At 40.9% G+C, this 12,673-nt stretch overlaps 1 protein-coding gene and 1 long non-coding RNA gene across 11 annotated transcripts in view; one reads left to right on the forward strand and one right to left on the reverse strand.

Annotated features, from left to right (window-relative positions):
* Positions 1–12,673, reverse strand: part of LOC111249056 (gamma-aminobutyric acid receptor subunit beta-like) — a 136,810-nt gene that overhangs the window by 15,140 nt on the left and 108,997 nt on the right. For all 10 annotated transcript variants that reach the window (XM_086986727.1, XM_086986724.1, XM_086986726.1 and 7 more), the window contains 3 exons: positions 8,820–9,061; positions 4,820–4,964; positions 3,946–4,292 (listed from right to left, as the gene is read on the reverse strand). In XM_086986727.1, the coding sequence (XP_086842853.1) occupies positions 3,946–4,292; positions 4,820–4,964; positions 8,820–9,061 (734 nt within the window). The remainder of the gene's footprint in view (positions 1–3,945; positions 4,293–4,819; positions 4,965–8,819; positions 9,062–12,673) is intronic.
* On the forward strand, positions 245–4,060 carry LOC111249057 (uncharacterized). The gene is made up of 3 exons (XR_002672763.2): positions 245–866; positions 2,131–2,215; positions 3,920–4,060. It is a non-coding gene; the product is annotated as an uncharacterized LOC111249057 (long non-coding RNA).

The raw sequence follows: 12,673 nt of genomic DNA on the forward strand, positions 1-12,673 counted from the left end.
AATAGTTTCAGTCCCTTGGAACGGCTTAACGTCCACTTTACCATGGGCACATGTGACCTTAATGAAACAACATGTTCCAGTCACAATAGGGTTCAGGCCCGGCTTGAACTCCAAGCATTTCGGAGACAATGGCTAATGGGCTCAAGACTTACTATTCTATATGTATGTACTTCAAGACAAAGACTTTGATGACGCAATGTAACTGCATAGATTTGCCTATGCCGATGATCGTCCTTTGGCGCTTTTAAGCTATCGCTCTGTAACATCTATAATCCACGTATGTCTAGGGAGAATGCTGCATTGTTGAAATGTGGCCAATATAGGGAAAAACGACGTTCCTTATAGTGGGTTTGTCAGTTTGCTGTACCAAGTCCGAACCGTGTCGATCTAGTCATATTCGCTCCTCTTCACTCCTATGTCTGTCGTTTCCCTTTATCCCAGAGAAAAACGATTGCTTTGAGGCATCACTTTAAAGTGTATTATAACAGGAACAGCCAAAAGTCCAAGTAAAACCAGCCAAGTCGGCAAAAGCCCGTGTACCGCGGAGATCTTCAAGCTGGCTTGACTTCGAAGCGACAGCCGTGATGGAAGGGTCACACAGGACTAGAAAATGCGTGAGGCGCCAGACTGATCGCAGAGCCGCCCCAGGCCCGCGGTCAGTAGCATTATTCTAGCAGTACTGCCGAAATGGTATGCTAATGAAACGAACAGAACTCGGCCGAAAATGTAATTTCAGCCTTCCGTGTAGTGCCAAACATTAGAACAAGTCCGACTGCTGTTAGGTTTATCCGTGGATATTTCTACGTCAAAGGTCTCCGGCGAATCGAACATGTGTTATTGTAGTCCGGCAACCTAAGCCAGCTGTGGTAAGCGGAGCTTTCAGAAACAATTTATTTTGTCTGGGTGCAGAAACCTAGATAATCCAGAAGTTCCAAAATAGTACATATGATATGTGTATGCACCGATTCACCATAAATAAAAATGTTCATAACTATGAGATAAAAACAAGATCGGCGGCCATAGATCACGCAATTGGAATGTTGTCCTGTCGATGTTTAGCGGCGCAGATCGTATGAGACGCGTCGTCTGCTAGCCGTTTCCGAAACTGATGTGCGTGTTTTTTTTTATTGAAATCACTACAGAGTTCGAACTAGTGTAGAGATAGTCTGGATACATGGTCAAATATTGTATCAGTATTTGGTTCCGATTTGCCGGCTACCGGTTGACGTCTCAGCGATGTCTAATATTCGGATTATTTAATAAGTTAATCGATAATTGTTATATCGGCTAACTGAGCGACAGAAATGTACCGACTAACAACCTACAAAAAAATTATATTGCCTTATACGTTCAAGCAAATCAGGACGCTGTTTAAGCTGCGCCAAAAGCCAAAGATGAAGTTTCAACAATGCGATAAAAGACGAAAAAGAAAAAAATACATTAACAGGAACGAAACAACGTACTGTTGACGGTCATGTCGATAGGCCGTCGTAAACAAAATGGGCCAATTAGTCTCATAATTCCTTCGTGGCCTATAGTAACAGCTAATAACCTATACTTTATATCATATCCCGACAATACAAGCGTCACAAAATCAAAACTGCCGCATACAGCCGTCAGTGGCCGAGCGTGACACGCAACTATCTGAAGCTTCCAGTTCGACAGAAGCGCAAAGCAAAGAAAATCTCCCATACTAAACCTTATGTAGATAATGAATGAGGACTAGCTGTAGATACGTAACCACAAACGTGGCTAAAAGAGGCTGGCCGTGTTGGATCCAGTATTTGGGCTTTTGGAGCAATCGACTTTATTTCTAGTTTGAGCAAAGGAAATATGTCTGAGCGTAGTTTACTCAAATTTAAACAAGCGACTATTGGTAGAAATTCGTTGTCACCGGTATCGGCTTTATAGGCTCCTTACAAATGTATACAAATACAATATTGTAAATGAAAGCTTTGTCTATTGTATCGTGCACAACTTGTCGAATATGGAGCATTGTGCCGAAATTAACTTTGGCTTTTCTCGGCTACAGCAATGGACGTTAGCATGCTTATCATAACGCTGACCCGATTTCTCATTTGGAAAGTTGAAGTCATTCAAAGTTGTATCGTCCATTATGTTCCGTTGCAGTTTTCAACCCCAGGACGTGTTTACGTAGTACGATGGAATCAGATAAAGTAAAGATCAGCAGTAAGCTTCATTTTATCGAGCCGCGGTACGTTTTTCGATGATTCTACCATTCGCCATTTAACAAAACGCCAGTATATATACATATATCTTGCTACTGTCGTATATTTTCCTACGCAAACCTGTACACTCTAAAGCTTACTTGTCGTAAACCTAATGCCAGTTTGTAATGAGATAATAGGCCAGTTGCCGTTGCAAAAACAACAGCCTGGTTACCACGTTGAGCTTCGACGCTCCGCCCAAATTCGACGAAAACGGAACATGTGACGAACGGATCCTGGCTAGATGCTTGTGTCATTGTATAGGACGCACTGACACCTTACCTCTACTATACCGCCAGTACAGCACAAAGAAAGAGGAAGGCCGCTGGGAATATCTTCGCTCCGTCACCAATTTCAGTTACAAAAATCACTGTTACTGTGGTAATATCTTGATCGGATTTTTTACCAATTGTCCTCTCCATGATTTGCCTAAGGATGGCCGAAAGCCACGCATAGGCCATGTATTGTGATGCAAGAGCGTCGAGTGCAGACGGCTAAATCAGGCGAACTTCTTATATACGCTCATCATACTCTGCTGGTATATCTGCTATTTCTGTACCCAGAGATGCTTTTACACTTAACCAAATATTGCTAGTTGATTTAACTGCCCAGGAACCGCATCGTTTATTAGACACTTCTCATAACAATGTAGACAATAGTTTTTCTATCAATCTTTTCTAATAATAATATTATTAGCGAATTATAAAAACAAAACTTATTTTTAATATAATTTTAAAATGTCAATTATTCGTAATAGTATACATCTTTGAAATGGAAATTATAGTTAACTTAGTTAGTTATTTATTAGATAAGGAAGTATTAAGTCGTACTAAGTTACAATATGTATGTTGAAGTGCATGTATGTAACTTTTTTCATATTTTAGTGATTCGTTAGGAGAGAAATGTATAAAGTTGTTTATCAGGGCCAAAGCCAAAGGAAAGAGGCAGATGACCAAAACAGATCTAGCCAAATTGCCTCTATGGAAGTTTATAAGCTGAACGATTTAATTAGATTCTTAATTAGATTTAATTTCTGATTTACTATTTGTTACCATTGTATATATATATATATATATATATATATATATATATATATATATATAGGGTTGTAGGGCTCCTTTCATAATCGATCATATTGTACGGAAGAATCGAAGGACATGAGGATCCTGATGGTATTTAAAGAAATCACCAATGATTCAAGTATGACAGTCCTTACGATCACGTGATTATTCCTCGTAGCCGATCGGAACTGTGCACAGCATATCCGCCATGTGAACAAGACAACAATTCATTGTATGAGTATGCAGGACCTTGTCATCGAGTACCATTCTACTCTGCGTTTAGGTATAGGTCGCAAGGAGAATAGCGGGCCTTAGCTACAAATGATGTATCACTTTTAAATCGCATATTAAAGCATCCTTCATTTTAATTTTGGTTATATGTGGAATGTTAATGCTGCTTTTTTCCCTTTTGTCTAAAAATATACATCAGCTTTGTTTGTCGGGGAACCAGTATTTGTTCATTTTCCGTATGCATATAAATATACCTAACAAACCTGACTGATCAGTCTCTAATTGAATATGAATGCAATAGGTTGCTTGTTTCATATATTTTTAGGACCAGCTGATTTTCAATAATATTTTTTCATAATTTTGTCACATTTTTTAAATTTAAATTATTATAAATTGCAGATAGTTGTCGATGTAGTCGTGCTTACGACGCTCTTGACGATTGGCGGTGAGATGTCGTGCGGCTGCTGCGTGGGCTCGGTAGGACTGGAAACGCAGCTCTTGTCGTAGTGTGGCGTAATGGCGCCCGGAGTATGCATCCGCGAGGGTCCCAGCGAGAATAGACCTCCATAACCCGCTACACCCCCGTACGGTGGTCCTGCGCCACCATACGGACCCGGCCTGTAAGGATCACCAAGTTGTTCCAGCTGTCTCCGCTGCTCAGCCAATTTGGCCATTTGTTGGCATCGCGTACGCCTCATGGCGATCCGCTTACCCAAGTAACCAACGGTGGCGTATTCGAGCAACGAGGCAAAAACCATAACGAAGCACGTACCTGCGTAGAACGAACACATGAAGGAACGCCGGGGGGGATAGAGAATAAAAAAAATACAGGTTAAAGCAAAGTACGATTATACTGTTGCTACTGGTTTGTCATTAGAGTAGGCCCCGTAAGTGGCCTCTGACAATAGCTGTGTAGTATAGAGGTTTAACAGTAGATTCAAAAATGATAAAGTAAATTTTAAATAATATGAATATGTTGCATTTAGGAATATATGGAAAGTTTAGTGGTAAACTGAAATAGTGACATAAATAGATCAATCCTATTTGTTACCACAGCCTTCATCCGCTTTATACACGTTGATAGACGAATGCAATTCACGGAATAGAATAACCTCTGGCAGTATAATGAGCACCTTGCCAGAGATAGTAATATATATATATATAATAAAAAAAAGTAATTAAACATTTCTATGCATTATTACTAAACATTATTGACATACTCTTTTCTGCTTTGCCAACTTCGTATAATGAACAGTTGTCTCTCGAAACGAAGTTTTTCCGTTTACTTCGTCGTCTTACCGAGGTAAACGTCAATGGACTTGACGTATGAGATTTTTGGCAGTGCAGCGTTGGTGGAAGACATGAGCGTGGTCATTGTGAGAACTGTGGTGACCCCAAGCGCGACTCGAGCTGGGGTCGCGTTACGGTGTAGCCAGAACGATACCTACGAACGAATAAATGAATTAGAGTTGCGTTAGCATATGTACAAAACGTATGTCATAAACTATTATTGAAAAAAAAAAGTTTGTGGGGACCGACATTGCTGATTGAATTTTCTAAGGTCTCAGAGTGAAAAACAATAGATGTTGGCGCGGCATGCGATAAACGTGTCGATCTGATATACTGAGAGGACCGCTTGTGAGCGACTATGTGGATTTTACAATTTCGGTGTTGCCAGAAGAACATTAGAAATATGACCATTCGAAGGCGTAAAAAAAGTCATCAAGTTAACGATGACTCGGTGGTCGGCTTGTCTACCAACCAGCGATCAGATCTCATGGAGGCTGGTAATGTGGCTGGTTTTCGTTCTTCAATTTTGCCTAGTTATACTACTATGCAGCAAATTACAGGGTTATTCCATTATTCACCACAAATTATGGCCAAATAGAGATAAACTGCCGGCATCATCTTGGTGAGTTAAATACGTCTTGTGTGAATATGCATAAAATTATAATTGAGACCATTCGAATCCATTTCATCTTTCTTAAAGCCAATCACAATACTGGAATAATTTCAAAGTTCAATCGGTTAAATAGGGTTCCCTGTTTTCCATTTACATCGTTACCATAGTATGTAAGCCCATAATCTGGCTGCCCGAAATCATTTTACAATATAAATTAGTTTATTGTAGATTCAAGCAAATACCAACCAACCTAATTCGTACATGGCAGCTTAACGCAAGCAAGCATTACCCATTTGACAAATATTACAGCCTTTTAGTAGTTTATCGGCGCAGATAATATCCTATTTACAGTATACCCACATTTATATCGTGAGGACCCAAAAATCCCAGCCGCATCTCTATGAGTTACCCAATCCCGCAGAGGGATCGCTGTCATATAGCCACACTCATTTACTCTTTAACTAACTACTAATCCCCGCTGCCTTTGGCAAAAAACCTAAATGAACATAGAATGAATTTGACTTGCTTCGATATATCTAATTTAGCGGCTATCGGTCCCATTACCTCGCCAAAAAGGAACCATTCAGCGCCGTTGTTTCATTCGCCTTTCCTCCTCCACGTCCCCACTTGATTATGCCGTCGTTGCTTCCAATCCCCTGATGCTATTTTTGCCGTCATAGGACCCTGCTCTGTCTAAGTCTGTTAGAAGAATTCTTTTTGAAGTGATTGGCTGTGGCATAAGGAGCTGCAACAACGTTGACGGAAATTCTTATAGAATAACGCACGCAGACGAATAAAGTTATGAAACAATGGAACCGCAAAACGAAAATGGAGAAAACGCGGAAGTCCCGGGTCTCGAAATCGTCGCCGTCTCTGCAAGGGTGCAGGAAGGGCTTTGCGTGACATGCATACACTTGCCACTCACTCCAGCTATTGTGGCTATTTCTGCTACGCAGTTCTGGTATCACACAGTCTATACTTGGCCTCTATATTTCCCTCTATATAGCGTCATTTCTCCGTATGCATGGACAGGACTTAAACATCATCCCGGCGGAAGGCCGGCACAGTGCACTACGCAATCGCTGTTGCAGGCAGCTGAAACACTGAGGCTAAATATGGCGCACGCTTCTCCGAAAAACAGGCAGTGCCGACCAAGAAGAAGCGTATTGCCGGACCCAGCCCCGTGTAAATTTTCTTCCCATGTCGTGTTGACCTTTTGGCCCGGGTAGTTTCCGTCCCATCTGAGCATCGCTCGGAAGCATTCTTCTGCGGCCTTGCCTTATTCGTACAAACCGCTGCCGCAGGAGCGTTTTAGTGAGCCCTATACGTCCGCTGTGTTTTCTCCGTGGTTTGCAAATGGCGCTGCAGCCGCGTAAAGCTTCGGCTTACAATGCGAGCAACTAGAAAAAAAACACAATGAGAAATCTGGATCGAGATCTGGGAGAGAAGGATATGTTTAAATAACGTTTTGTACGTTTAAAGCGGTGGTAAACGAACTTCCACGTGCAACTGTCGTGACGCAACATCGACGGCTGGACTAAACGACCGCTGATAGATAGGGCATGCATGTCAGAGTCTATTTTCCGACGCATATGAACATTCTACATCTTCCACATTCGGAGAAAAACAGTGCAATCTCTGTCGGCCACTACCTGGTCGCTGAAAGTAACCAAAACAGGCAGCAGATCATTCGATCCTGTAGCAGTGACAAAGCGGCGAAACAGATCAGGCAATTAAGTTATAATGGTACGCCATCGGTTTGCGTGTTTACATATCTGGTATGTAACTGGTGAAGGAAGTGCTAAGGGGCTTTATCCGAGTTTAAGCGTTTCGGTACTATGGCCTAGTAGACTATAGGCGTAAGCATTTGCTATCTTTTCGCTGTGTTTTCAAGTAAGACGCACGGAAAAGGTGTATGCTGATTGCGGTGCAACAAGACGCCATGTTGAAATGAACGTGGACCTACAAGAGGGAACGTTGGAAAGCTGATAAGTTAGCCTGCTAAGAAAGCACATACTGAATATTGGTGGCTTTAGGCTCTCCACAAGTTTTGGGACATCGGATATAACAATAGTTTCATAACACGAGTTTTCACGTCCGACATTAGCGGGACCCGCACATCTCGTTGGAGGCATGTGATCGAAGTTGCAATCATCTATGCAGACAGACATATGTCAGAAGTACTTATGTATGCTTAATAGAACTTCGTCAATAAATGATATCAGGTGAGGCCGCGGCCAGCAGCGACAATTATCTAATGGCACTTCTTAGTTATCGATTCTCTGGATGTTCAGAGAGCAACGACATACGGAATAGACTCATCTAAATCTGTGTCACGCAGGTGTAATCCTTCCGTGCGGACTATTGGGAGAGATAGCACGTAAGAATATCGTGGATATGAACATCTATTCCTTATCGGACATACGGTGGCACGTTCTAAAAAATTATACAGTTTTACAAATTTGTATATGCTCGTTAAAAATTGTCAGAATTTGACAAAAGCGTCCAAAAAAAAACAAATAGTCATACGTGTCTCATAGCCCTATACGGCAGACTCGAGAACTGCTGTCTGTAAACATAAAGTGAACTCATTATACGAGTCAAGAGTGACTTTGAGAACAGTTTGGCCCTCGTGGATGAGGGTGATACCATATATCCTCTCGAAATCAGATAAACTTATGCACTTAAGTTCAGGACAAACACAATACAACTTAAGTGTTTATTATTATTTAAACGTTTACTCGCCACTTGTGTACCAATTGCACACTGTAACACCGTCTGGCCATCGCAAAACCCCTAAAGAAAATTATAAATAATGGAAGTTAATGTTTAGCAATTAAATTTCCCATACATTGTTAGTCTACCGTACACGTTCAAGCTAGGAAGTTTGGCTTTCACTAATAGCAAGAGCCCTCAGCCTTTTACCTTCAGCCTGTTGCAAAGAAATAACAGCTTATATGACAGCGACAAAACTTCACAATTACGAATTACATATAATTGCGCAGTATGCGCATTTAATGCTAATTGACGTTACATCTGCGTTCCATGAATTTGCACCTGTTACAGAGATTGATTGTATTATGGCGCAAATTTCAAAACTGGAAGAACGGAGTGCTATACAAGCACTGAGCATATTAAGCTTTTTCAGAATTTCTTATTTTGTCAGACTGTAAGCATAAAAACTTGCGTATTATGCTACATTACGCGAAAGCTGATCAAAATGTACAATAGATCAATTCATCTTTGTTATTACTATCATTATATGACCGGGTTTTGTGTCACTGAATTGTTACTTTGATCACGCTCGCACAATAACTATCTACCGTTTCGTATGAAATAAAGGCTAATTAAGTGTGAAGTTAATTTACGGTAGGGACCGTCTGAGTATCTACTTACCCATGAGATAACTACAATAAGGCCGGCGGGAATGTAAATCTGTATAAGATAGTAACCCATTGAGCGAACAAAACGGATTTCGCAAACGAGTCGAGAGTAATTCCCAGTCGAGAGAGCTACAGCGCGCGAACGTTGTGAGTGTCCGAGCACCTTGAACTGAGGCAGTTCAACCTCTTTGCTGATACGCACCGATTTTTCGCCATCCGACCATCGGTAACTGATATCCTTCATCGTGTAGCCGACTGAAATGAACAGAAAAACGATGTTTACGTCTCGCTTGAAGCTCAAACGGTTCCTAGGCAACGTTGGTAGTTATTCCATTTTCAAATAAAAGTTTACAATATGCTTGAACGAAGTATGATTTTAAATTTTTGGTCCTTGAGCGGACCATGGCCTGAAGAGACTTCCAACTCTAGACTTCACTACGACGGAAGCTGTGAAGTGCGCGCGATTAGCCTCTTAGGTACATAACCTTTGTGTGTCCCTCCGGCATATATAACAGCCTTTTTCTACATATAGGTAACTTCTAAAACGCAGCTGGAGCTTATCAGTTGCTTTCAAATCTATTAGCTGAGCCCGTCTAAGCAAAAAAGCATTTTTAACGATTCAACCATATATAGTACGGTATCACTCATTATTGACTTCTGACGAGGACTCCTGATGAAAAACCTAACCTGATGTTTCAATTGTTCAACATAACCAATAATGAACGGATGATCGGTACGATGATATTATGAATTTTGAGTGGCATAAAATCGACGTAATAGTGATTTGTCCGTTGCAGATGAGTACACGCGTTGTGTTACGAAGCTTTGTTGATATGAGCAAACCCTCCTAGCCCCTGCTTGTTCATTCGTTTCAATCAATACCATACGCCATAGGTGAAGTAGGGTTGTAATAATGGTAATGATACTGTAACAACATTTACTTCCAGCGTTTACTATGAACAGCTGCGCTTGAGCTGGGCGGATTCGGCTACTCAATATACTTCTCGTTAGGCAAATAGACACATCGTCTTCCGTTTAGTCATTCCCGATTCGTAACGCCTCGTCCCGTACATGGTCTCCTACCATTACATATATAGGAAGTCGATTGATGAATGTTACGTACAAACAAACATCTTCTATTCTCAACTTTATTAGTCTCTATATAGCTTCCCTTCCGATTATTGACCATTCATCGATCTTTTCCACTAAACGCGGTGGTAGAAAAATACCACCAGCGGCAGCACTTAATCGCAATATTTATAGCCATAGACATGTCCCACTTCTCTGAGGTGGTCCGACGATCGCAACCGTAAGAGCAGCGCCAATCCATGATTATGACGCGACATATAGCGTCATATCAAGGTCAAATAGAATAGTATAAATGTATAGAACTAGATAAGATGTGTTTCAGCCTAATTCACGAGTGCCATTTGACAGTGGATAAATAGGCGCTGTTTGATAATCATAATGACTAGAGACATTAACAGGGGAGCTTGTATCGCTGGTGCGGTGCCAGGTACAAGGCACGGCTATGGGACCGCTGGTTTGGGCAGCAGCGGAATGCCGATTTATAAACAGACAACTACAGAACAATACGATGTCGAACAACGATAAAAACTAAGGATAGTATAGCGGTATCAGTCTGTCACGCTACGTTCATATGTCTCGTGCTATTTCTTAGCCCTCGCAGAGATATAGAACCAGTCAGTCAACAAAGACCTAACTGGGAGGGCAGGAGTGACTAGCTCAGTAGCTGACGACAATCCTACCGCTGGCAACTCGATTAAGACAGAGCCAGAACTCTTCGAAACCAAAAGGGCATTTGGTTCTGAACGCCACTAATGCGACGTCGGTACCAACAGCACCATCAGCAATATCATGGACCTAGTCTTCCCAGTGGAAACAGAGATGCTTCAAGGAGACACGTGTTTAGCTGTCGATGGTGGCGGAGGTGACAACGATGTCTGCTATGCAAACTGATGTCGATGAACGGGGCAAAAATGTGGGCTGCTGGCAGTAGACATGATTAGGCTGTCACATAGAGAAGTGCCATGGAGAAACATGAGGGATAAAGGAGAAGGAGGAGTGCATTGCGTATACGAAAGACGTCAGCTTTATCACACTGAACAATGCGCTAGCTAGTTCGCCTATCAGAAGAGATATCGATAGAAATAAAAACAGCAAAAAAGAAGTGGAGTGTCGATCTGGTAAAAAAAAACAGATGGCGAAAGGACAAGCCGTGCATTGCGCAATATTAATGAAATAGCAGCGATCACGTGTTCGATTAGTATTATGGAGAAACCCTAAATGCATGGACAGAAATAAAAAAATAAGGTATAAAATATTCGAATAGATACCGGATATTTGCAGGAAATTTGCGCTGAGCAATGTGCTAAGGTATGTTACTAAATCTGAACTCGTTGAAGCATGGGCAGTACGTTTTGCTGGGCCAAGTTTGATCTCAACTGCAACACAAAGCGTACTTCTGTGACCAGGTAGAAGCCGGTCTCCAGACAAGGCGACGTCACCTCACAGGAAAGCTATCACTCATTACCTTTGATGCGCAAATGCAAAAGGGCTATTACATATATAGAGAGAGCGACTATAGGAAAACACTGACTTTTTGTCCGGTAAAAAATGTTTTAATGATATGAACGTATCGACCAAACTGCCCCTTTTTTAGCCAGAAAACCATACATAACGTTTCACTTCCTGATTTTTACGCTTAGTGGGGAACGCTCGAATAGGCTTATTTATTATTTCATCAAATAAACACGACAACAAGCTAAGTGTGATATAATAATAAAACAGATGAAAAACATCTATTCGATGTGGCCTGTGTAGTTGGCCCGGCCTAACTTGAATATACCTATTTGATTTGATAATCTCGTCAACAAACAGAACTTATAAGCGCGGACAGACGGAGGTCTATTAACCCAAAACTACTGGGCGTCTTAACAGCTGCGTTACTTTTGTTGACATTATGACCAATCAGATTCAGCTAGTCATCTAAACAATTCATATGATTATTACTATATGGCCTCTTACTCTATCTTCCTTGTTCTGCTTGAAAAATTAACCTTCGCTTTTATTATACACATATCAAGTGAAAAAAAAAGTTTACTTGACGATTACAATAACGAACTTACTTTACAAAGTAACCTCATTTGATTTATATTGGCTCATAGCCAAGAACCTACCTAGAATCGTCGGTAAATATCGTTTTAATTAAAGTAAAGTAAAGGTCGACACTGTGAAAAAAAAACAATTTATTCCAGGTCTATACTGATGACTATGAGCACAATAACTTTAGGATTACTTCGAATGCATATAATAGCTCCATGTATTTACAGTAGATGTCTGAAAATATCTGAGTGGCTCCCAGATTGAGCGCATGCTTAGACTATGGTCAGTTTGTCAATGAAGTACGTTTATTTCAATGTCGGATTATGCACAAAATCAGCTACATTTCTTGACAACCAACTTGATCAGTGATTCGTCTCTAACGAAAAATTAAGTGTTTAAAAAGTATCAAGATATGCTTCTAATATTTCCTTATATGTTCTTCTATACGTTCTGTTACCATGTTGGTCATTTTATGTACGCTCTGTTTCTTCATTTTCATAAACGCGGATTATTTCATACGGGCCGAATGCCAGCTAGATTAGGAATGAGGGGTTGCTTAACGATGAACTTGTAAGAGATTTTCTCGGTGTGTGTGTGTGTCATCTAACGTATGAGTACCATGCAAAAGTGATTACCAATATTTTTCCACTATAGCACCTTGGTTCGTCAACTTTTTTCTTAGCTCGGTCCGGATCTACATATATACACGTATTCACCCGTTGAGGATTTCGATTTCTAACT

The sequence above is a fragment of the Varroa destructor genome, unplaced genomic scaffold (genome assembly GCF_002443255.2).
Source record: "Varroa destructor unplaced genomic scaffold, Vdes_3.0 BEIS01000004.1, whole genome shotgun sequence".
NCBI lineage: Eukaryota > Metazoa > Arthropoda > Arachnida > Mesostigmata > Varroidae > Varroa > Varroa destructor.